The sequence below is a fragment of the Corvus moneduloides genome, chromosome 1 (genome assembly GCF_009650955.1).
Source record: "Corvus moneduloides isolate bCorMon1 chromosome 1, bCorMon1.pri, whole genome shotgun sequence".
NCBI lineage: Eukaryota > Metazoa > Chordata > Aves > Passeriformes > Corvidae > Corvus > Corvus moneduloides.
The window spans coordinates 2336857-2361200 of NC_045476.1; the positions used below are offsets into that span (position 1 = coordinate 2336857).

Sequence of the window (24344 nt, forward strand, 5' to 3'; positions counted from 1 at the left end):
GAGGTGGGGAAAGCAAGGGAAGCAGCCAGTCTGGGAGCAAGCACCGTGGGAAAAGGTTATTGATCCGTGTCCGTTGTCCAGAGCTGCCTGTGAGTCAGGAGGCTGAAGTGGAAATGTTTATGGATTGTTTCTTTGTTACTCTGTACCGTGTTTGGCTCCCTGTCCAGGCCAAGTCTGCCATGGAAAATCTACGTGTGTTGGTTATTATTAGGCCCTGATAAATGACTCTCCTTTGTGTCACCAGAAGTTCTTCTCAGCCCTCCCAAGACAGGTCAGAACGATGCAGCAGTGAAAAGAGCTTTTAATTCTGTTGTTTTATGTCACTGGTGATGCCATTGGCTCCTCTGCTATCGGGCTTAGGGAGGGAGAGCATCTTGCCATGCAAAGTTCTCTTTGCTCAATCATGTAGGGAGAGGTTGAATTCTCCAAGCAGCCACCCTCAGAATTATAGAATCAGAATGGTTTGGGCTGGGAGGGACCTAAAAGGACGTCTGGTTCCAACCCCCTGCCATGGGCAGGGGTGCCACTCACTGGATCAGGTTGCTCAGGGCTCTGTCCAACCTGGCCTTGAACATTTCCAGGGATAGGACATCCACAGAAAGCCTCCTATACTCTGTCAGTCTAGATCCTGAGGACCTAAGGACCCAATATTTGTGAACACTTTGCTAAGCCTGTGCCTTAAAGATCATTGAGCTGGAAAAAAAAAAACGTTTTTTGAGCTGTTCCTAAATAAGATTTAGTGAATCAGACTTGAATCTCAAAGGAGAGGCTACAGGGCAGAGAAATCACTCTCCCAAATAAGGAAAACTGAAGCTTGATTAGATTCAGAAATGTGTCTGGAACGGGGATAAAATCACAATCCGTACACTGAGATGTGAGCTGTGAAAAGAGTTGGGAAATTTTTCCCAAGAATAACCCTTTAACAAACCAAGGAGTGGGGAGGATGGGAGGAACACGAACAACCAGCTTGAATTTCCTGAAGGTTTTGGAGATTTCCCTAGGCCATGTGTAAAGTTGGTGAGAGCAGAATTCAGGTCTCCATCCTGGGCCAAGCGATGTTCACTGGAGTCCCTGAATAAAGCAACCAGATACTGGGTGAGAAGGTTAAAGGTTGCAAGCCAAACTGGATAGAGATGCGTAAAACACCCTTGTGCTGAGGCCATTTTATTCTCCCTCTGACCAGATGTGATTTTGGATGGTCACTGTTATGACAGTCCCACTGGAGATCTGAAAGAGAACTGCAACTTGAGAAATGAGGAGGTGGAAAAGAAATTTGGAAAGCGCAGTAACTAGGAAGATCAGAGGCACAGGATGGTGGAAGCTTGTCCATCCACCTTTAGCCAGCTCTTTCTGGAAGGATTTTACATATTCTTACATTTCCTGGATCATTTTCATTAGGCAGAGGGAAAACTTGCCTGTGGAACAATAAATGTGAGAATTCCAGCAATAAGAAAGTGGAAAGGTAGGCAAGTGAGAGAGTGAGGTCCAGAGGACAGATGTGCCTTGAGAAGGTTAAGAAAACATTGGGCTTCTTTGCAGGCTGCACCTATTCTTAGCAAAATATGTGTTAGCAGGACTTGCTTTTTAAAAATAACATCATCTCCTTGCCAGTTTGCTTGCTATAGACCAAACAAAAAAGCCTATGACAGTCTGGAGAAATATCTCCTCAGGATAAGCAGCAAAATTAATCTCTGATCTAAGTTCTTGCAGTTTCCTGCTAATTCCATGAGCTGCTCTTGCTCTGTGCTCCCTCAGGGTTTTGCTCTGCTGGTGGGCCTCTCTCACATTTTTCTGAGGTGGGCAGGTTTTGGCAGCTCTCTTATTTTCTCTCTTATCTTATTTGCATGTCTCTGACCTGGGCAAGGGTCTAGGCCAGATCATTTGAGATGCCTGCTCTCAGGAGACCTGAGGTCCTTCTGTAGTCCCCTGACCCAAATCAACCCCCTCTGCCTGACCAGGCACATTCTAGACCTCGTAAAGAGCACGAAGATATGCTCATGAGGACGAGGAAGCTGGTGGGTTTTGGAACCACTCTGACATCTCCAAAAGCAGTGGGCTGGGTTCATCCCATGCTCCAATTCCGTTTATCAGCTGCTGTCCCTCCGAAGCTCCATTCAGAGGGAGATAAGACGTGTGTGCACATGTCAGTAGGACGAAAGCAGAGTTGTTTTCAGAGGATATCTGTGACCCCAGGCTGCCAAAGATAGCCTTGTACTGCCTTTCCCTGGCTGGGAGAGCAGTGCTGTTACTGCAACACGTTTGTAAGAGCCAACCAACCCTTCTGTGCTTGGACGTTTAAGAGCTTTTTCCTGGAATAGCTTTTTTTTTGGTTTTTGTTTTTTTTTTTTTTTTTTTCACTTTAGGTGCTGCTTAGTGCCTGTAGAGGGAGAGGGGTTAATGATATGGCCAGCTGCTCCAAGTATGGGAGTACACTTGTGTGCTTCTCAGGTGCAGCTTGTGTTTCTTTTGGCCCTTGCGCAGGTCTGCGTGCTCCCAGTGTCAGCTCCAGCCTCCCTCCTGCCAGAGGGCTGCATCCTGATCAGAGCTTTCTTGGCCTCACAGAATCCCAGAAAGGTTTGGGCTGGAAGAGACCTTAAACCTCATCTCTTTCCAACCCCTGCCATGGGCAGGAACACCTTCCACTATCCCAGGCTGCTCCAAGCCCCATCCAACCTGGCCTTGGACACTTCCAGGGATCCAGGGGCAGCCACAGCTTCTCTGGGCACCTGTGCCAGGGCCTCCCCACCCTCAGAATAAAGAATTTCATCATAATATCTAATCTAATTCAGGAAGAGAAGAAAAAAAGGGTAATCACCATCTGGAGTGTGGGCAGAGCAGATCTGTGTAGCCACAGCTGAAGGCTCTTCAAGGCAAGACTTTGACTTGCCTTAAACTGAGATGTATTTAGGCAAATAATTTTTTTTAAAAATGACCAGTTGACATGGCGAGTTAGTGTCACCTTCCTGTTCCTGGACATATTGTATGGGTACTCAGTCAGGTTTTAAACTCAGGATAACAACCAAGGTAGTCCATAGCATTGCTCCTTCCTGCTGTCCCGTCAAGACTCTAGGGTTTGGTATCTTATTTAAACTGAAAGAGGGGAGGTTTATATCAGATATTAGGAAGAAATTCTTTACTGTGAGGGTGGTGAGGCAGGATGGAGTCACAAAAACCAGCTGGGAGCTGGCACAGCCGTAATTGGAAGGTGAAGGTACGTATCAAGGCATGATCTCTCACGAAGCATGAGCAATGTATCAGCACTGGCTAATCCAAGTGTGGGACATGACTGTGGCACCAGTCCCGTGGCCCTGACCGCCGGCTGTCCTCTTCAGTCCAGCTCCCCTTTCTCCACTTTAGGGCTGAGGTACCAGGGTGATGTCACAGCGCAGCTGTCACTGGAATTCGACATTGTTCAGTTCATAAAATGACTTCCCTCACTATCATGCAGCTGCTTCGTGTGTTTGATCTATGCTTGGGTTTGGCCCTAAGCCGGAGCACTGCAGCCCCACTGCTGGAGGAGGGCTGAGGCAGCTGGGAGACTCGGGCTCATTCTCTAGTTCTTTTATTGCCATTGACAAAAGCTGATACAGAGCCTTTGGTGCTGGTGGGGAGAACAGAAAACTCCTCCATTTGTGCTTTTCCCCACACCTGACCTGTGCACAGCCACCTCTCAGCTCTCTGTGCCCTTTCAGATCACTCTGCTGAGCTTATTTCTGCTGTAAGACCCTTAAAATATTGGTTCTTGCATCAGTTGACCGGCTCAGCTGCTCACTCTCACCTGGAATTGCTGCCCGTGACCAGCTTGGTTGTTACTGACCCAATTCTAGCAGGATTGCTTTGAAAGGTTTTGCTCCATCCTGGTCTTGAACACTTCCAGAGGTGGGGCGGCCACAACTTCTCTGGACAAGTTGTGCCAGAGCCTCACCACCCTCACAGTGAAGCATTTCTTCCTAAATTCCCATCTAAACCTACTCTCATCATAAACTCCTGTTTCTCCTTTCTGTTTTTACCTTCTTAAGAACCCTCCATACCCTTCAAGGCAAAACTGAAGGATCTTGAAGTGAGGGAGAAGGAATCTGCCACCTTCCAGTGTGAAGTGCCTGTTCCTGGGACAGAGACAGCTTGGTTCAAGGAGGAGACCAAGCTCCAGCAGAGCAAGAAGTACAACATCGAGGAGGAGGGCACCTACCGCCGGCTCACCGTCCAGAACGTCACCACGGACGATGATGCTGTTTACATCTGTGAGATGAAGGAAGGCAGCAGGACCATCGCAGAGCTGTCTGTCCAAGGTGAGAAAGGCTCTTGGCATTTCAGATTGGCCAAAAGTGTGAGATTCACATGTGAGACTTCAGACTCGACCTTGTGAGCAGCTTTTACCCCCTCCATGTGTGCACTGAAGAGGAGCAGAGTCCCTTATGGTGTGAGAATGTGGTCAGTGGGTCCCTGGGGCTCCTGCCAGGGTGTCTCTGGACACAGGGCCACACAGCAGGGACAGGCTGTGTTGCTGCTCAGGATGTCACTCAGTGGGATCCCATGCTGAAACCTTGAGCTGTAGCCTGGCCCTGTAGACTTTCCTTAACATGACCCCAAGCATCAGATGTATCCCCTGGCACTGTCACTCTCATCTTGTCCGGTGTCCAGCAACAGTGGTGAATCTTGTCTGGGACTGGTGCTGACTGCAATGGGAAGGGGGTGTAGCAGCTGTGGTTTGTGGCCAGATGTGTGGTGCAGGCTGCAGTCAGCACCAGGATGGTTTAGATTGGAGAACACATCCGTGCTCCAGATCCCTGGCAGCTGGAGCTGTTCTCTGGAGTTTGGAAAGGGGACAAGGAAAGGACAAAGTGTGGATGACCATGTCCAAGTATCCTGAGTCCAGTGGTTCAGACTGAAGTGGGAGTAGGTGTAGTTGGGTATGGTATGGGTGTCTCTCAGTGAGTAGACACAAACCCCAGAGCTGTAGGCACTGGATACTGTCACAGCTACAGGATTAATCTTGTCCTGACTCATGTGAAGCTTGATTATACTCCCAGTGAAACCAGGAATTCTTCATATATAAATTGCTCCAAGACAGCTGGGTGATGTGCATCCTCACGTAAATTCCTTTTTGTACCACCAGTAAAGAGCTGGAAGTGCACAGAGGTGGATGCAGGAGGGAAAATTTAGTCCAGGGACATGGGAGAGTTCAGACTGGCATCTTTCTGTTGCACCTTCTGTTAGGTCTGGAGCAGCCAAGCCCTGTGTGTTTGGCCCTGGTAGGACGGCTGGTATTTTTTTCACTTGTTCGTGCTATAATGGTATGTTCCATCCAAAAGAGAGTGACTGAGCCAGGTGGAGCTCTCCGGAGGGAAAGGAGGCAGAGCCTTCCTGGGGGAGCCTTGTGCCTGCCCTGGGAGGGGATTGGAGAGAGCAAGGTAGGGGCTGTGGGATGGGGGCACCGCTGAGGGCAGAGAGGTCAAGGAGGAGGATTAGCAGAGAATCAGGTCTTGAATCTTGTGGTGAAGTCTGTGCCTGATCTGTTACTTCTGGAGGGAGTTCAGCATTGCTGTTCGTTAAACAGCTCTGGGTGATCTGCCTGGGCAAAGCCTCTTTCACCTCTCAGGGACTGCTCTGGAGATGGAGCCAATCACCATCGGTCATTTGGGGTGGTCTCTGGTGCTGTGTCCAGTCTTTCCTGTGAGTAGTCACATCTTATAGCTTTGAGATTATCCTAATAAGTGATGATAATCACAGTCACTTGGAAAGGACAAAAATTCATTCAATGTGAATTTCTGTGTTGACACTAAGAAGAAACCTAAGACTTTCAGGGTCTTTCTCATTAATTCAAGTAACTTCTGTGCCTGCCATGTTGGTTATGTGACTTACTGGTGACTTTAATGAAGGCAAAATCCCGAAGGCACAGGAGAGAGACCTGTCTGCCTTAAGACTGACCTACTTTAGCAAAGTTTTAAACTGAATTTCCAGCCTATGTGGACAATGAAAGCTGTCAAATCTGTTCTTGGCAAGGCCATGTATATTTTGTGTTTACCCAGCAGCTGGCTCTGCTTGGTCGCAAGAAACCCGAGTGACTGCAGTCAAAAAAGATTTGTTTTTTTCTCTTTGAAGGCCAGAATGAGTCCTTGGGATCATCTGCTCTGTGTGACTCGGAGCCTTGGAATTTATTTTCAGGTGTCTGCATGGTGTCTATAATGTTTCAATTGGGTGTGGACTAGTCCTGTTTCAGTCTGGACAGTCCAGTGTCACCGAAATTTTTAATATCTGCCATTTGCTGACTATGATTATTTTGTGATTTGAAGGGAACATCATTAAAAAACTTCCACGGAAAACTGCCGTCTTCGTCAACGACACAGCCACCTTCTGCGTGGAGCTGGATAACGACTGCGAGAACATCCGGTGGCTGAAAAACAAGGAAGAAGTGAAACCCAGCGACCGAATCTCCATCACACACTCTGGCAAACAGCACACCATGACCATCCGGGAGTGTAAGATGGAAGATGCTGGTGAGATTGCCTTCCTGGCCGATGAAAGCAGGACTTCTACCCAGTTCACTGTGACCAGTAAGCTTCTCTTTTATTTGGCCTTGGTGTTGTGTCTTCCCACGGCTGCTCCGTGGCAGCATTGTTGTTCCAAATGCCACCATGATAATTTTGGTGTCCAAAACCAGCTGAAGGTTTCATGTCTGTCACAAAAAGATGATAGCCTGACCGTGAGTGTTATGAGATGTTTGGAGGGATCAAAACAGAGTGAATATCTGTAGAATCATGGAATGGCTTGGGTTGGATGAGATCATCTCGTTTCACTTCCTGTGATGGGCAGGGACACCTTCCATTAGGTCAAGATTCTCAGGACCTTGTCCAGCCTGGCCTTGAACGCTTCCAGGGATGGAGCATCCGCAGTTTTTCTGGGCAAGAGCAGCGCTGGACCTGAAATGAAATTTTGGTGAAGTTGCCTAATTTTATTTTGCATTATTTAGATGACACTGCATTTCCCAGGCAAAATCTGCTTTATTTAAGACAAAAATACATATGATTTCTGGCTCTGCTGCAATTCTGGTTCATATATGAACAAACCATCCAATCCAGTCACAATTTGGGAAGAGTAATGCTTCTTTTCTCCCACCAATGCGATTGGTCAATGGCAAAAAGGAGTCCTTAAATAAAAGATACGTAACTGCTGTGTTATCTAAACTTAATTGTGGCATTCTGATGAAGGAATGCCAATGAGGAAAAAAATGAGGGAGGCGTCACATTTGGCTTTGTGACAGTTTCTAAGGTATTTGCAAAGCTGTAACACCCAAACAAGCACCTATGCAATGAGAACAGTAAAGTACAGTTTGATCTCAGACTCTGCTGTTTAAATGATGAAGAAAATGTTGATTCATGGAACAGAAATTATAAGAAGCTGCCTTCCCACAAACAGGTATTGCTGAAGAAAATATTGCATTACCATTTCTGATGGCAAGGTCAAGAGATCTCATTCCAGGGCTTAGCGCTCAGCTTAATGTTACCCTAACAGGACCTTTGACATCTATCTGTGACCATCAGTTACTGACAGGCTGGTAACCGTGCACCCCAAAACACTTCTGTGACTATTTATGTAAGGAAGAAAAAGCGTATCGCGTTGAGATTTCCTATTTTTACACTTCGTGCATATCGGATTTGCTGCTTGGAGAATCCTGTGTACTATGTCCACATATTTCTCAATTAGCTGGGTGAGATTGGTGGTGCCTGTTCAGATATCCTTTGTAATATACAGGCAATGTTTGTGTATTATTTGGCATCGTGCGTTGTTACCATGCCCATTTTAAAGATGGGCAAACCGAAGCAGAAAGGAGATCAGCTGTCCCCAGACTCGGTTTTTAGTTCAGGCTCATCAACAAACTCCATCTACAGTCAGAAATTCTTCAGTATGTGCACTGTGTGATTGTTTCACCCATTTCCCACACCTTCTTTAAGTTGGATTAATTGCTCCTGAGTGTGCTGTTCATGGGATCACAGCTGGAGTCTGGTTGACTGACTTAACCCAGACACCTTTCACATAGCCAAAATTAAATGAAATGGATCCTGTGCCATGTCAGAAGAGGTGTAACTAGAGCACATCAGATAATTCCTTTTGACCATGTCAGTGGCAGCACATAGTGAATAATCCTGATGGGACTTGAGCCTTCTCTAAAGGGTCCAAGAGGAATAAAAGGGTGAAAATAAATATTCATTACATATACCTGTAGGAATAAGTTTGTGGCCTCAGGTACTGTAAAACAGCAACATCTCCTCAATAGCAGGGTCTCATGGTGGGGACATGTCTTTGTCATTTCCTTTTGAAGGTAATTCCCCAACCCCAAAGCTGGATCTGCATAAGTTAGTAAAACAAAGATCCCAAATGATGTCACTCTTGGGAGACAAAGTTACAACACAGTTTCTGTGACAAAAAATTCAGGAGCAGGACAGATACCCAGATGAAAGAAGCTGCAGAGAACATCCAAGCCTGTGCAACAAGCCAAGCTCTCCATAAATTTTAAAAGATTTGAACAACCTTTGCTGATGGTTTTACCCATCTTCTGGGTGAAAATAAGAAGCTATGTGTTAGCTGCTTTGTCCAGGAGCTCTGTAGGACAGTAGTATGGGTCTGTATCCAGCACTGAAGATTTAAGCCCACAAAATGTTTGTTGAAAACTCTCTGACTGCGTTGACAGTTTTAATATTGTGTGGAAATCACACTTATTTAGCTGTGCAATACAAGTATTGAACATTAAAGTTTGTACTTGATCTGGGATGATAATGATTCCGTGATCTTTGTGTAAAGCAGCCCCAAAAGCATCTTCCATCCATTCTCTTGCTTTTTCATTTCACATCAGTGTTTTAACTTTTCTAAAAACTAAAGTTTTTAACTTTTAGTCCAGCGTAAGCCCTTTCAGCTTTTCCACTCTGACGTGAACTTACTGCTCTGTTTTGTTTTGTTTCTTTCCCTTGCGCAGCTCCCAAAAAACCTCCCACTCAACCCCCAGCTCACCCTGTGGTGAAAAATAAAACAGAAACCTCAGTGACACTGGCATGGTCCCCTCCGAGGATGGACCGGCCCATTCCAGTCGATGGATATATCGTGGAGCGCAAGAAACTCACCGGCTTCACCTGGGTGAGGTGCCACGAGTCCCACGTCCCTGTCCCCGAGCTCACGGTGAGCAACCTGTCAGAAGAGGCTGACTACCAGTTCAGAGTGTCTGCGGTCAACGCCTATGGACAGAGCCCCTACCTGGAATTCCCTGGGAGCTTGCACCTTGGTGAGCACGAAACCAGCACAAAATGGGGTGATCGGACATGTGGGTGCTTTAAAAACGTTTCCCACGACTTTGAGGACAGAGCAATGGCCCACCAAATCCTCTTTCCCTTTGCTGCTGGTTGTCCTGCCTCATGTCAACCACTGACCTCCACCAAAGGGATGAAGGAAAAAGTCCAAAACCATCACAGTGATGGTGGTTGGGTTTCTGTGGTAGAGCTGTGGGTGTGTTTATGTTCCAGTGCCCCACATCAGGCTGTGGGAGAGGCAGAGCTCTCTGCTATGGACCTTAAACCTGTAAATGTTTCTTCTGCACCTGCAATGAAAAGAAAAATGGAGATGGCCTTATGATATAAATTTCAATATATAGACTCGAGATATCGCTCTTGCACCTAGAGAATCTGTATGGGTGATCATAACATCACAAACACCAAGTTCTAGACAGTCTCTCTTTAATCTCAGAGTTTCTAAGAGAATTACAGGGGTTTTGCTTTCTTTCTAGGGTGCTAATGTGCCCATAGAATCATTGGGTGCCATGGGATTTCTTCTTCCTTTGAATCACTGCACTAGAAAAAAAATCTGTACAGATACTGAAGACCCACACAAACTTTGATCATACTGTGTCTTGTGATTGTGTCACCTTTGTTCCTCGCTGTCTAAACACGCCTGTGTTGTCCTAGAATATCTAGAACTGACTTGTAGGGAAATCCAGAAGTCCCTCCTTTGGAAATCTAAGAATAATACAAGCTGTTCAATAAATAGCACACTTGTAGGGGGACCTGGGTCTTTCTGGCTTATGTCTTTATACGTTTTAGGGATTTAAAAAATCAGTAAAATATGCCTGTTGTTCTTGACCTGCAAAAACAGGACTCCAGAGGTCAGTTACCTGCAGCTGAAGGAAACAAATCCTTTAGACCAACCATGCATGTCCTTCAGGGCATGAGAATTGTATATGGCTGCATGAATTTGTTCTCACGTCTTGTTTAGCCTGACAATTTGGTTCTTAAGATGAAATATCCTCCAGCATGACAGTCTTGTTCTCAGAGACATGTTGTTCTTCCGTAGAACCCGTCCTGGCTGTGAAAAACCCCCTGACAACAGCTGAAGTTGCACCTGGAGGGGATGCTCATTTCACTGTTGATCTTACCAAGACATGTTCCGGCACTTGGTACCTGAATGGCAAAGTCTTACAGGAAAGTGAGACCTACATCATTAACAGAACTCAAACCACTCACACCCTGGTCATAAAGAAGGTCACCAAGAAAGATGATGGGACAGAAGTGAAATTTGTTGCCAGTGGTGTTGAGACCAGCACCAAGATGAGAGTGAAAGGTATTTATTGCCATCACTGTCCTTTCTTCTCCCAGTCAAGGGGTGCTTGCTGAGATCTGAGGGTTAAAGCTGGGGCTGGAGGCTTTCCTTGGTCTGTGGGAAGCGTCTGGAATTGTGTCATGTGATTAATGTGTGCCCTGGTAATGACCTCACATGATAGCTCAGAGTGAGCTGATCTGGCCAGCTGGTGGTATCTGAACCAGATTGCTTCACATCAGCTCATGAACTTCTGTCAAATTCACAACCATCTGTCAGGGGATTCTGTCGCCAAATCTGCCACTAATTCCCCCTAAAGTGGTCATTTCAGCTCCAGGATTGACCAGCCTCTTTGACTGTAATAACCTTTCAAAGGGAAAGGAGCATTAATTACTAACAAAGCTTTTCTTGTAGATTTTTTTAGTCCACCGTGTGTGGGATATACAAGTTAGTATCCTGGAACTTGACTTATGATCAAGTTTTCCTCTATGAAACAACAGTAAAATCTGTACCTACCACATTGCAAGGCAAAACATAATGAATTCATAATGAATCTTTTATTCTGGAAGGATGTGTTTGGCTTTGGGAGAAGATCTCTGCAGAAGCATGTTTAGAGTATTATTTATCAATAGAAAAAAATGTGTTGGTTTTTTTTCTTAGTGACTCTGGCAATAAAAACAGATCAAGTTTTCTGAGCTGGAAAAAGCCACTCAGTATTGACAGGAGTGTGAGGACAGGAGCAGGATCTAATATCTTCAGAGATCTCACAGGCTACAGCAGGCCTGTATCAGGGATAAAGTTATCTCGATATAACTCGAAATAACAAAGCCTCTTGTCCTGGCAGGAGCTGCAGTGAGATTCACCAACAAGAGCAAAGACGTAGAAAAAGTCTCCACTCGGCTGCTGGAGGAAGCCAAACTCCAGGCTGAGCTTTCAGACGCAGAGGCCACTGTGAAGTGGATGAAAGATGGGAAGGAGCTCAAGGCCAGTGAAAAATACGAGCTCCAAACTGTGGGGAAGAGGCGCATCCTGAAAATCCGCAGCACTGCCGAGCAGGACGCTGGAGTTTATGAGTGTGTCTGTGAAGGGGATAAAATGCTCTTCCAGCTCTCAGTGAAAGGTACGTGACTGCCTGGGCTGCTCTGCACTAATGGTGTTCCTGCCCTAAACTCATGGAGCCATCAAGGCACACGAAGGGAGTGCTCCAGAGGGAGTCTGGCAATTGCCCATCAGCATCCAGCCTTGATAATGTGGTCCCACAGCAGAGCTGGGGAGCGAATACAGGAGCTGGCACTGGCACGGTGGTAAGGGCTGTGCTTTCACTAACTGGCATCTTGATATGCCAGGGAATTTCATGTAATTTCGTGAGGTCTAGTGGTGGGCTGGGAAAAGTGCTGTTGAGATGAAGAAATCCAGCCCCAGGGGCAGGCCATGACATGGGATCCCATGTCTGCCCCACACTTGCTGTGTGACATCAGACAAGTCACTGAGGAGAGAGTTCAGCTCTGATTAAGGTTCTGATGGGACAAGATCATCTTGGCTTTGTGGGATTTGGGTTTTTTTGTTATTTTTTTAAGGATTTTTTTGTTATTTTCTGTCAAGACTGTGGTGGATAAGAACAGACCTTTCCAGGGCACACTGGATGGCTTAACCCCTTCCTGCTTACAAGGTGTTCAGATGTGTAGAAAAAACCAGAAAAATGGGACTTTATTTCGGTATTTCTTGAACCAGCACTGTTTTACAGCTGCCCTGGGTTTTTTTTGGCTGTTCTTCCTTTCATGGCAGTCTCTAACTTTACTCTCAAACCAACAGCACTAAGGCTCCTTCTTGCAAACCTTCCAGTCTGTACAAGATTTGATGAACTACAGTAAAGCTGGCTCTGCCTTGAAGGGGACCAGGTTTTGCCTAAAACCCCCAGTGTATCCTCAGACTGTTCCTCAAATGGACCATCAGATGTCTGTCGAGGTTCAGAGTGCACAGCCCCACCTCAGGCCAGTCCAGCCTGTTGTTAGACTGCCACCGAAACTGTGGGAAAACCAAAAACTCTCCAACAACATTTTTTAACGCTGGAGAATCAAGGCATTATTTTATTCTGGCCAGGATGTGCAACAGAAATCATTTCATCCACACATTACCGGGGTTGTGCAGAGAAAATCATTCCGTCACACGTGATCTTTACTAGATTTTTCACATACTTATACAGACAAAACCCACAGAAATTAATTGTTTCAATGTTCATTGGTCCCAAGTTAGGCAGTTCTTAGTATTTGGTTTCCTATTGGTTATTGATCCCTTTGCCTTCAATGTTAATTAGGTTCTCATTCTTCATCCTCTTACTGATCTTTTCCTGGACCAGGTATCTCTGACCGTGCCAGGGGTGATGTCTGGAGTTGATGTTCATTAATGATTGTTATCTTTTGTGTATTTTCTGTGCTACCTCCTGTCTGTTGAGATGTTCAGCTCATCGGGCCACGAGCAGTGAAACAGTCCTTTGAAAATAAACTTCAATTCCTTTCCCCTGGGCAAAGGCAAACAAAGCCCCTGACTAAAGTTACATAAAAATTTTAAACTTTGTATCGTTTCCAACAAGACTGGGGTGATTTCTGCAGCTGTTTTTCTTTGAACTGGCAAGTTCACTCAGTAAAGCCATTTGATTTCCATGTTCTGTCCCACAACTCACCCTCACCTTCCTCCCAGCCATGATCTCGCTGTTTGTGCACGGAGCAAGTCTGAGGTACTTCATCCTCGTGTTCTGCTGGCACCTCACCCTCCTTGGTCTCTGTAGAAACAACAAAGCCTGAGAATAGCGTGGGGTTTTTTGCATTTGACGACTTGTTTGGTTGTTTCAAAGAGCAAACTTGAGAGAGCTGAAAAAAATTAAAATGTGACTCAGTCTATATAGAGAGGAATTTCTGTCTACAATTGGCACCTGCTCTTAATTTTGATTTTTTTCCTCTCTTGCCCTACCTCTTTAGCATCATTTTTCATGCTGACAGTTCTACCCACATTTAATTGAATTACTCGATGGATGCTTCCATGTGTTTTTCACTGTAGTGTGACTGTCAAATGAGCAATCAATGTTATTATTTTAAAATCTGCTTTGACAAGCAGTAATTTCAAGTCTGCTGTTTACAGCTTGATTCCTGGAGAATCACCTTTGGTACCTCTCATCCTTGTGGGATGAGCCTCAAAAATGCTGTATCAACATTTTACCTTCCATCATCAACACCTTTTATCAGCCACAGGGAGCTGGGGAATCATTTGAGGAGCAGGTCAGCTGTAAATGGCACGTGGGCATCAGGTGGCTGCCCAGGGGCTACTCTGCCAGCCATGGCCACCGTGTCACTGCCTGGGCCTCCTGCCCACAGCAGCCAGAAATGCACTTGCCATTTGTCACTGCACTGCCCTGAGCCCCACGTGCCAGGCACCCTCTGACACATGACCTCCCATGGTGACAAGGGACATCTGAGACGTCTCCTTCAGGCTGCTGGGGTTGTACTTTTTGCTCTGGTTTTCTGAGGAAGGGAAAGGTGAATGAATGAACTCATCTGCCTCTTCTTCCTCCCAAAACTTTGAACCCGTGGGCTGAGTTTCAGTAACGCTGGTGAAGAAATGTCTTAGCAGCCCCCTTCCCCTTCCCCTTCCCCTTCCCCTTCCCCTTCCCCTTCCCCTTCCCCTTCCCCTTCCCCTTCCCCTTCCCCTTCCCCTTCCCCTTCCCCTTCCCCTTCCCCCCATATGTTAAAAAGTTGTTAAAAATTTAATTCCGTTATCCAAAGGCCGATGGGACTGTGGTTTCAGGGTCACATTTTTAGCTTGGATATTGGTGGGGGTTTGAATTTTTTGCTTTGAGGCAATTGGTGACTTGATTATTTCACATCATGTTAATATGATGCCAGATTTATTGTTTATTTTCTATGCTCCAGTTAATTTTCAGGCATAAATTTCTTTCCATTTCAGTCCTATGAAATATCCATATAGATTTTTAATTTTATGTAGTTTAATTGATCTAGATTACATTTTAACCTCCTTTAGAGTCAATTTACTTGCCAGGTGGTTACAACACAATGATTGAATAACCTTCATGGCTTTCCCTCCAGTTTATTTCTTTCCTTACCTCTCAGATATTATTTTAAATCTCTGTTTCCTGGGGCTTCCTCTCCTTGACTCAGTCTCTTGTGCTGCCTATATGCTCTGCTTTGTGGACACGGGATAATCAGGAATATGGTTGGAAATTTGTCTGCTTCTGCTTTGGAATCTAAATCTAGTAATTCGATCCATAATTAATTAAATAGATCTGGTGTTATGATAAATGACTGCCTAATGTAGATGTAAATGTACATTTTTATTGCTGTGCACAGAATTCTTTACCAGAGCTGTGTCCATGTTTGTTTCAGCACTTGCAAACTTCATAAACAAAGAGAAAACCGGAGGAGTTATCAAGGCCATCGCTGGGAAACAGGCTGAGTTTGTGTCTGAGACCTCCGAGGCCAACATCATGGTGAAGTGGTACAAAGATGGGAAGGAAATCTCAGCCAGCAAGAAATTCACCATGGAAGACAAAGGAAAACTGCACAAGCTTGTGGCTTCGGCTGTGACGAAAGAAGATGAAGGAACTTACACCTGCAAAATCGGGGATGACACTCTTACTTTTGATTTAAAGGTCTCAGGTAAGTTTGTGCTGCAAGTATGGGATCAGAGTCTGTGTGAGAAACTCAGGATTTTGTTCTTTAGACTTGTCCTACCTTATAAATTGACAGATTTTTGGGCCAAGGTTGCACAACGCTTTCAGAGATTCTGACCCTTGTTGTGATCCTGATGCAAACCCAGAGTATGGGCAAATAATATAATCATGCTGTGGTTTATTTGAGCCAGCTCAAGGTTTTTCTAGGGCTGGAGCACAATCCAAACATGATGCTGCCTGAACAGCTGGCAGCCACATCTGGCCTTTATTCTTTTAGCTCATCTGTGCCTTATCTTAGGACCACCTTGGTCAGGGGTCCAAAGTCTTGCTGTGAAAGGCCTCTGTCCTCCTCTGACAAGTTTAAGTCCTGATTTTGAGAGTTAAGCATCTCCTGCTATTCCCAAAGGACACTGTGATCTCAGAGATCACTCCCTGTGGTACTGTAAGCGACTCTATTAGTCTGTGTCACGTGCCCATCACACAAAGCACGTGGTTGTCAGGTCAAGCCCAGAAGAGAAATGCTTGTCACCACTGCATTCCAGCCCAGGATGGAGCCAGAGTATAAAATGACACAAGAATTCATCTGTGAAATTCAATATCTGTGAAATTCAGCTGATTTGAGTTGCATGTTTGTGGGAACTTTTCTTCTAAAAGTGGTTTTCTGGGCTTGTGCCTGGAGCCTAATTTTTAACCTGGTCCTGTATTTGAGATTGAAACTCCTGAAAGCTTCTCCTGTCATGGCTGCAGTACAATGCAATTCAAGAGAAGTCACCACTGAGTGCTTGTGACCTGTAACAGAATATCCAGGTTACTGTGATGCTGTCCATGAGCTAACTAAAGACTCAGCAAAGCTGATTAATGTAGGACAGCACTTGTCTTGAGGGATTGCTTCATGATCTACAGAGCTGGAGGGATTGCTTCCAGGTGGTGTTTGCTCAGGTATTCACTCTGCATCTCACCTCCAGGTCTCCAACATGAAGCAATTTCACTCGGATTGCAATTCCCAGTCCCTGACTTTACCCATTGAAAAACTGGTCTGAAAGAACCAACCAGGCTCTGCCCGAAGTGACCCCTCAAAAGGCAGTTTGTGTAATCTGATTTATACTGTCTGATTAGAGCTGTCTAAGATGGATTTTAAAGCTTTTCTGGTTGTGCCTTTGTCTGAGCATCAGGTACAGAGGATTGCCTGAGCTTGGTATTAACTTTTTGCTGGCCATTGGCAGGTTGGGTGAATCTCACCTGTAACTCCTGTGGCAAAACATCACGTGGCAATCAGGCATCAGGCAAAGAAAACTGGTATCTGCTAGATCAGAGAATCACAGGAAGATTTGGGTTGGAAGGGACCTTAAAAGTCCTCCAGTTCTACCCCTGCCATGGGCAGGGACACCTTCCAGTGTCCCAGGCTGCTCCAAGCCCTGCCCAACCTGGCCTTGGACACTTCCAGGGATGGGGCAGCCACAGCTTCTCTGGGCAACCCGTGCCAGGGCCTCCCCACCCTCACAGGGAGGAATTTATTCCCAATATCCCATTTAACTCTTCCCTCTGTCAGTTTGAAGCTGTTATCCCTTGTCCCATTGCCACAAACCCTTTGATGAGCAAGGACTGAGTTACAGCCTATTAACAACACCTTAGCCGGGGCAGCTTCCTCCTTGTTTCATGTGTCACCATAAAAATTTTCCAGAGTGCTGAGAAGCAGCACTGCAGACTCAGGGGGTAGTCTTGGGGCAGGGAATCAATCTGCCTTGAGGGTAATGAGATACCCCAATAACCCTGAACAGCAGGATTCTGGAGGGACTCTCCTGCTTTGGCCAGCTAATTGTTGAAGAATAGGTCAGTCCTAATGAACGCAAATTTTAATGAAATACTTGCCTGGCATGGCAATTGTCCTTGGGATACTCGGTGACTGAAAGCAGCAGCTGCTGCTGAAAGAAATGCAATACTGAGCTGAGGTTGGCTCTAAGTGACAGCCCGCAGCCTGCTCTCCAGGCCGGGGCTGCCCTGATGGAAAGAAGGCTCTGAAATACCTGACATGCCCATCAAGTATTGCTCCTTAGCTTAGGGACAGGCTGTGTTGAGTAGGTTTGCTCACATTTTACACCAAGGTCTCTGTTTTCACTGCCTTCACTTTTACAAAGACACTTGCAAAGAGCCTTAATTGGTAGAAATGATGTATTGTTGCTGCCCACATGACAAATATCCTGTGTGTGTTTGCACAGCCTATATCTGAGCTGGGTTTGAGCTGAGCTATCCATGCAGGAACCTCAACTGAGCTGTGTGAGCAGTTCTGAGTTCTCTACTGGGAGGATCAGTTTCAGCCAAAAGATATGAGATTATTGACTCTTATGTTCATAGAAACATGGAATGGTTTGGGTTGGAAAGGGCCCTAGAAATCATCTCCTTCCAACCCCCTGCCATGGGCAGGGATGCCTTCCACTAGATCAGGTTGCTCAGAGCTTTTTCCTAGCATGAAGTTGGAGAATATTTTATCAATGAGATTATCCCATATGTGCCCTGGCCTTGAGAAGAATTAGTCTGGTAGGACTGATACTATGAACAAGGAGCTGCAGGAATGGGCTCAGAAACATTTCAGGAAGGCTCCTCATCACTTCTAAGTAGATTTCCTGAGACTTCCCAGGTCTTTTCAAAGCTGTTCCTGCCCTCAGACATCAATACACATCCCCCAGATCTTGCTTGACATCGGAATCAAGGAGTGATAAATGAAGTGTGAGCAACTTGAGGGTGTCTCAGCTTGATTTAAAAGATCCAGGAGGATGTAGGGCAGATGAAGGGGATTGCACTGTAACTGAGAGCAATTATCTGAAGATCAGAGGGGTTTGCACCATCTGTCAGAGAGGCATCAACCGTGTGTGATAATGGAATAACAATCGATAATTTCTCTATCCTGACTTTGTGCTGATAAACCTGCATCAAGGCACAAATGTTCCTCTTTTCCACTCCAGATGAAGCTGTTACTTTTGTCAACAAGCCCAAAACGACTCCAGAAATATCAGTCAGTCCTTCTGAAAGCCTGGAGCTGGTGTGTGAGGTGTCAGCTGCGGGCGGGGCCGTGGTGTGGAGGAAAGATCAGACTGAGGTGAAGCAGGACGAGAGGACAACCATCGTCTCGCAGGGGACACAGCGCAAGCTCATCATCAAGAAGGTGACACAACAAGACCAAGGCAGCTACACCTGTGAAACGAAGGATGACAAAACAACATTCCAAGTCAAAGTCAGAGGTGAGAAAATGCCAGGAATTCCAAAGATAAAGGTGAATTCCGTTTCGAGTGGTGTCTTACATCCGGAGGATCATCTCAGAATCTCCCCAGGGTGAAAGATCTCAGCCATAGTATTTGATTTTTTTGGGCAGCTTGCATAACAATATTTTATACACACAGTTCTGCATCCATGACTGGTTGTGACCACAAAAAAAAAATATAGGAAAGGATGGAAATTCCTTCTCCTCTCCCAATTAGCTGGTTTGTCTGCAGAAAAACTCCCACAGGAACATAGTGTGAGGCCATAGCAGATGGATGGATAAAAGGGAAGGGGGAGGTGTTTGAAGGGCTCTGATTAGATCCCATCCCTGGAAGTGTTCAAGGGCAGGTGGGATGGGGTTTGGAGCAATCTGGTCTGGTGGAAGTTGTCCCTGTCCATGGCAGGATGATCTTGATGGTCCCTTCCAACGCAAACCATTGCATGATTCCACGATAAGATGGAGAACGATGGAATTGTCCCAAATAGGCAGAAAAAGAGCAATGGTTCCTTGACATGAGGATATGAGGGTTGTTCCCTTCTGATTCACTAGAAGCTTGGAGAGACACAGGGAGAGAAGAAGAGAGAAGAGGGAGGAGGGTTTAGGAATGCATGTTGGTGCTCCAAGTCCTACATTCAAATCTGTGCTAAAACTGTGAGGTTTAACATTACCCCAAAATTCCCATAAAACTCCCACTGCTATTCACTGCTCTTAGCAAGATAGGGATGAAGGTGCTTTCTTGCACTAATGGCCCTTCATGACATTACCTGTCAGGGGCAAGTAGGAACTTGATTAAAAACCAGAGACAATGACTGCAAAAAGCTGTTTGTGACTTGGGGTTTTCTTACAGAGGCAGAAATTGTGTTTACAAACAAGGAGAAGGTGCAGAAAGAGGTGAAAGCTGCACTATCAGAAAATGCCACGCTGAGCTGCGAGGTGGCCCAGGAGAAGATGGAGGTGAAGTGGTACAAGGATGGGAAACTGATCACCTCCAGCAAGAAGTTCAAGGTGGAATCGGAGGGCAAATTGCGTCGTCTGGTGGTGGGTCAGGTGGAGAAGAAAGATGCAGGGGAGTACACCTGTGAGGCTGCTGGCCAAAAACTCACCTTCAGGATTGTTGTTACAGGTGAGAGATTGTTCATTCTCATCACAGAAAGGTCCCTTACTACAGAAAAATGTACCACACTCTGAGCTCCAGGGTCTGTGCTGCCCAAACCTTCACTGAGTGGTGATGGAGACCAACCACCCATCCACTGTCACATTGATGCCAACAGCTGGATGTCTTCATCTATGGGATGAATCCCCCTCAGTGCTCCTCAGTGTTTTCTGATTTCCCAGTAATGAAAAGATAGACAAGTTTCCATTCCACTGCCATTTCTAGGGATAAAAGTAGGGTCATCTCCAAGATATGTAGGAAAATAAGTCTGGAAGAAGTGGGAAAAGAGGTCTAGAATGAGCAAAGCTTCCATATGGGTCCCAGTGGCAAATGAGATTTGGAATTTATTTGTCCATTACATTATGGAACAAAGCAATGGATTTCTTGAGAAGATGGGAAGAAGCTGAAATCCTGAGGCAATGGATCATTTTTCTCAGAAATGGCTGACGTGTTGTCCTCAGACATGACAAAGGTCCATGTCTGAGCACTAAAAAATACCAGAGATGTGGCAGTTGTCATGTTTTTTGTTTGGGTTTGATCACTTTGGACAGCATCAGCTTCTGTATGATTTTTAAATTGCTTCTCTCACTCCACAGAAGCAGAGGATGCATTTATCAACAAGGACAAAGTGAAAAAAGAGGTGAAAGCTGCACTATCAGAAAATGCCACGCTGAGCTGCGAGGTGGCCCAGGAGAAGATGGAGGTGAAGTGGTACAAGGATGGGAAACTGATCACCTCCAGCAAGAAGTTCAAGGTGGAATCGGAGGGCAAATTGCGTCGTCTGGTGGTGGGTCAGGTGGAGAAGAAAGATGCAGGGGAGTACACCTGTGAGGCTGCTGGCCAAAAACTCACCTTCAGGATCGATGTCACAGGTGGGAGAAAATTTTTTAGCCCAGCTTTCCAATTTCTGAAATATTTAGAAAGATTAGTATTATTCTATATATTCAATGTAAAACATTAGAATATCTTTAAGACATGGAACTGAATCCTTGAAAACCTTTAGGAGCTATCCCTCTGTGTAGGAACGGGGCCATAAAAAGGAAAGTATTGATTGCACCTCTCCATCCCCACATGTTGATGAAATCAAAAGAACTCTGCAATGCAGCTGATTTTCAGTGAATTTCAAAGTAGGGTCGTGATGAAGAGCAGTGGGATATCTGCCCAAAGTCTTCACTCACCAGCATAAAACAGATAAAAACTCACCAAAACCCCAGTTTGAATAGTGTTGCCAAAGCTCTGAAGTTCCCTCTCTTTCCAGAGCCAGAAGTTGTGTTTACAAACAAGGAGAAGGTGCAGAAAGAGGTGAAGGCTGCACTATCAGAAAATGCCACGCTGAGCTGCGAGGTGGCCCAGGAGAAGATGGAGGTGAAGTGGTACAAGGATGGGAAACTGATCACCTCCAGCAAGAAGTTCAAGGTGGAATCGGAGGGCAAACTGCGTCGTCTGGTGGTGGGTCAGGTGGAGAAGAAAGATGCAGGGGAGTACACCTGTGAGGCTGCTGGCCAAAAACTCACCTTCAGGATTGTTGTCACAGGTGGGAGACATTTTAGGTTGTATTCCATTGGCTTTTCTTTGTGTCTGGGTGTTTTCCCCCATTTTCTCTGACACAGTATCAGAAATTCTGTTAAAGTTCTTTCTGATGCTGGTCTAAGCTGCCATTTCAGTGAGGTTGTGTAGGACTGGGCAGATCTGGAGTTGACCTGTAGATATCCTGATATCAGCTCCTCACCTCCCTGTATGTCTCCTTCAGCTGAGATAGTGAACAAGACTTCTCAATAGCAGGCACTGTGTTAAAAAACCTCCTCCTATGTGATCACCTGTACTGATATTCCTCCTCCTGTTAAAGGTATTCTTCCATGAAAATCACTGTTTTCCTTCCTCTCTTTTTGCAAGTGATAGGACAAGAGTGAATGGTCTCAAGTGCCACCAGAGGTTTAGGCTGCATATTAGAGAAATATTCTTAACCAAAAAGGTTGTCAGGTATTGGAACAAACTGCCCAGGGAAGTGGTGGAGTCCCCATCCCTGGAGGGATTTAAAAGCTGTGTGGATGTGGTGGTTGGGGACATGGTCAGTAATGGACCTGGCGGTGCTCAGGAAACCGTTGGAGTCAATGATCCTCCAAGTCTTTTCCATCCTAAATGGTTCTATCATTTCTTTGGTCTCAGTGTATTTTACAGGATGTCTAGTGAATTTTATCTCAGGCTCCAGGCAGCCATGGACATCAGCTACATTCTGAGTGACCATTTCTGAATTGGATGTTAAGAAAGGGTTTGTTTGTGCTGGGTTTTTTTTAATTAATATTCATAGCACTCCACTGTCTTTACAGCCAAATCCCTCTTCAATATTAAAATTCTTGTCTCATATGCAGAGGTGATCAGAGCAGGGAAGCAATTGTCTCCTCTGTTTTCTTATAGCGCCAAAAAGAGGTTTGGTATTTTATCAGCTGTGTAGATGAACAACTATGTTGGAGTCTACTGACTCCACCCTCTGAGGGGTACTTGGGGTGTGAGCTGAGGAACTTTGGCTCTTTTTCATTTATCATGTAGCTCGTTCTTTGGCTGAGGGAGCTGCCAGTTTCAGTGGAGGATGGGTAAGGAAGGAAGGATAAGTAAGGATATATTTGAGAGGTGTCTTCCAGAGAAAAGTCAATATGGACGTTCATAAAAATGCAGAACAGTTTGAGTTGGAAGGGACCTTAAAGATCACCATGTTTCCACCCTGTGCCATGGTCAGGGACACCTCTCACTATCCCAGGTTGCTCCAAGCCCTGTCCAACCTGTCCTGGAACACATCCAGGGATGGAGCAGCCACAGCTTCTCCAGGAAAAATTGTTATAAACCAAATCCGTTGTTCGTTGCTGACAGTGGTTCGTGCATTACTGCAGAGGCGTCGTCAGAAAACAGAAATTTAGTGGTTTACACTTGAATTTCTCCCTCTGAGGGAGCTGTCTGCCTCAGAAACAGAAGGTTTCCAGCTCTCTTTCCAGCCGGGTGAGCTCACGGCGGTGCAGGGTAATGTGACCGCTCTCCCCGTGCCCGCCTTAGCTACCGTTGCTGTATTTCTCATGGGAACAACTGTAACGCGACGTGCAAGTCCAGCGCTGGCTGGAAAATGATCCAGTGTGAAAGCCAGGAGGGATTATGAGTACTCGGAGTGGTTGGCTCTTCTGCAGCAGAAATCCTTCTCTTAGTAGATTATCCCAAAGTGCAGCAGATTTCTGGGTCTTAATTTATCCTGTTGCCATTGCACTTGGAAAGCTTTTCGGGGTTCCTGTACTCCAGGGCTCCACTGGTAGCACAAAGCCTTCCCTGTTTAAGAACAGGTTGAAGGTTAGATGCTCAGTGTTGGGTTTTGGGATGAAACAGTAGTTTTTGGCTTAATATAAAAAAAACCCAGCTGCTGCACACCTTGTGACTGAGTTGGACACGTAGAAAAAGAGCTGCTTCTGAAATCTCAGTATTTCAGGGTCTATGGTATGCAGTGAAATCCATATTTTAAATCAGTGAAAGTTTCATGTCCTGAAAATATTTTTCCTCACTTCCACTGAAATTTCACTAACCAGTTTCATTTAAGGTTGGAAATGTCATCTGCCCTGAATACTTGTTTAAATTTAAAATAAGTTTCTAAGAGAAATTATCAACTGGTCTAAATCACTTTGGCAGCTGATTAAATGTTTTAGTCACATTTCCTATCACTTTAAAAATGGTTACTATGTAAGGTCAAGAATGGAAAGGACAAGTGAGATGAGTCTGGAATATTCCTGCTCTGCTAATCTGACATTTTAAATACAGCCCTCATTGACACTGGCTTGTTTTATAACCTATGGAATACACTCTGCATATTCATACTCTGAGTTGTAGATGGGAGCTGAAATATTTATATTTTTGCAATCAGTTTTGAATGCAAATCTTGGTGTCTGCTGGAGCTCTTTCAGATGTCAAAATGCTGCTGACATGTCCCTCTGAGGAGTTTCGCATCACCCAGAATATACCATGTGCCTTCTAAATGACAATGACACCTCCTCACACCCCTTCTACAGCCAATATAAACAGAGGAGCTCAAATTCAGAGCCCATAAGCTGGATTCCTGCTCCGTGTTGCTCCCTGCAGGACATCTCTCTTTCCATGGACTGTGCAATATTCATAGCAAGGCTGTGATGCAGCCCAGGACCATTTGTAGTGCCACTGTCAGCAGTGGAGGAACTCGACCTGAGCTTACCCCTTTTCCTCACCCTCCCCGGCAGCTGCTGCCACTCAGAGGACAGACGTGATGGAGACAGGAGAAAGTCATCCAGGAGGAGTCAAGGAAGGCCCCAGGCGGCTGCAGGGAGTTACTGGGGAGAGGAAGGCAGTAGCACAGGGGATGGAAGGGGCTCAGCATCACAATCAGGGAGAACTAAGAGCCTCCCAGGTCACAGAATCACTGAGGTTGGGACCTGTTCATTAGGGAAATTCCTCCTAATGTCCAACCTGAACCACCCCTGGCACAGCTTGAGGCTGTTTCCTCTCATTCTGTCCCTGTTGCCTGGGAGCAGAGCCCAACCCTCCTGTCAGGAGGCTAGTTTGCTGAAAAATCACAGGTTTTCTTAGGAAATAAAAATACATTTCAAATTTTATATGCTAGTTTTATGTGTAATGTTCATCAAGTACTTTTCCATATTGAGAACTGTGTCTGT

General features: G+C 45.6%; 1 protein-coding gene across 1 annotated transcript in view; it reads left to right on the top strand.

Annotated features, from left to right (window-relative positions):
- OBSCN (obscurin, cytoskeletal calmodulin and titin-interacting RhoGEF) overlaps positions 1–24344 on the top strand; it is a 142241-nt gene that overhangs the window by 10453 nt on the left and 107444 nt on the right. The window contains exons 3-12 of the mRNA XM_032133486.1: positions 4020–4289; positions 6294–6554; positions 8972–9274; positions 10336–10602; positions 11423–11698; positions 14973–15245; positions 18220–18495; positions 19363–19638; positions 20265–20540; positions 20927–21202. Of these exons, the coding sequence (XP_031989377.1) occupies positions 4020–4289; positions 6294–6554; positions 8972–9274; positions 10336–10602; positions 11423–11698; positions 14973–15245; positions 18220–18495; positions 19363–19638; positions 20265–20540; positions 20927–21202 (2754 nt within the window). The remainder of the gene's footprint in view (positions 1–4019; positions 4290–6293; positions 6555–8971; positions 9275–10335; positions 10603–11422; positions 11699–14972; positions 15246–18219; positions 18496–19362; positions 19639–20264; positions 20541–20926; positions 21203–24344) is intronic.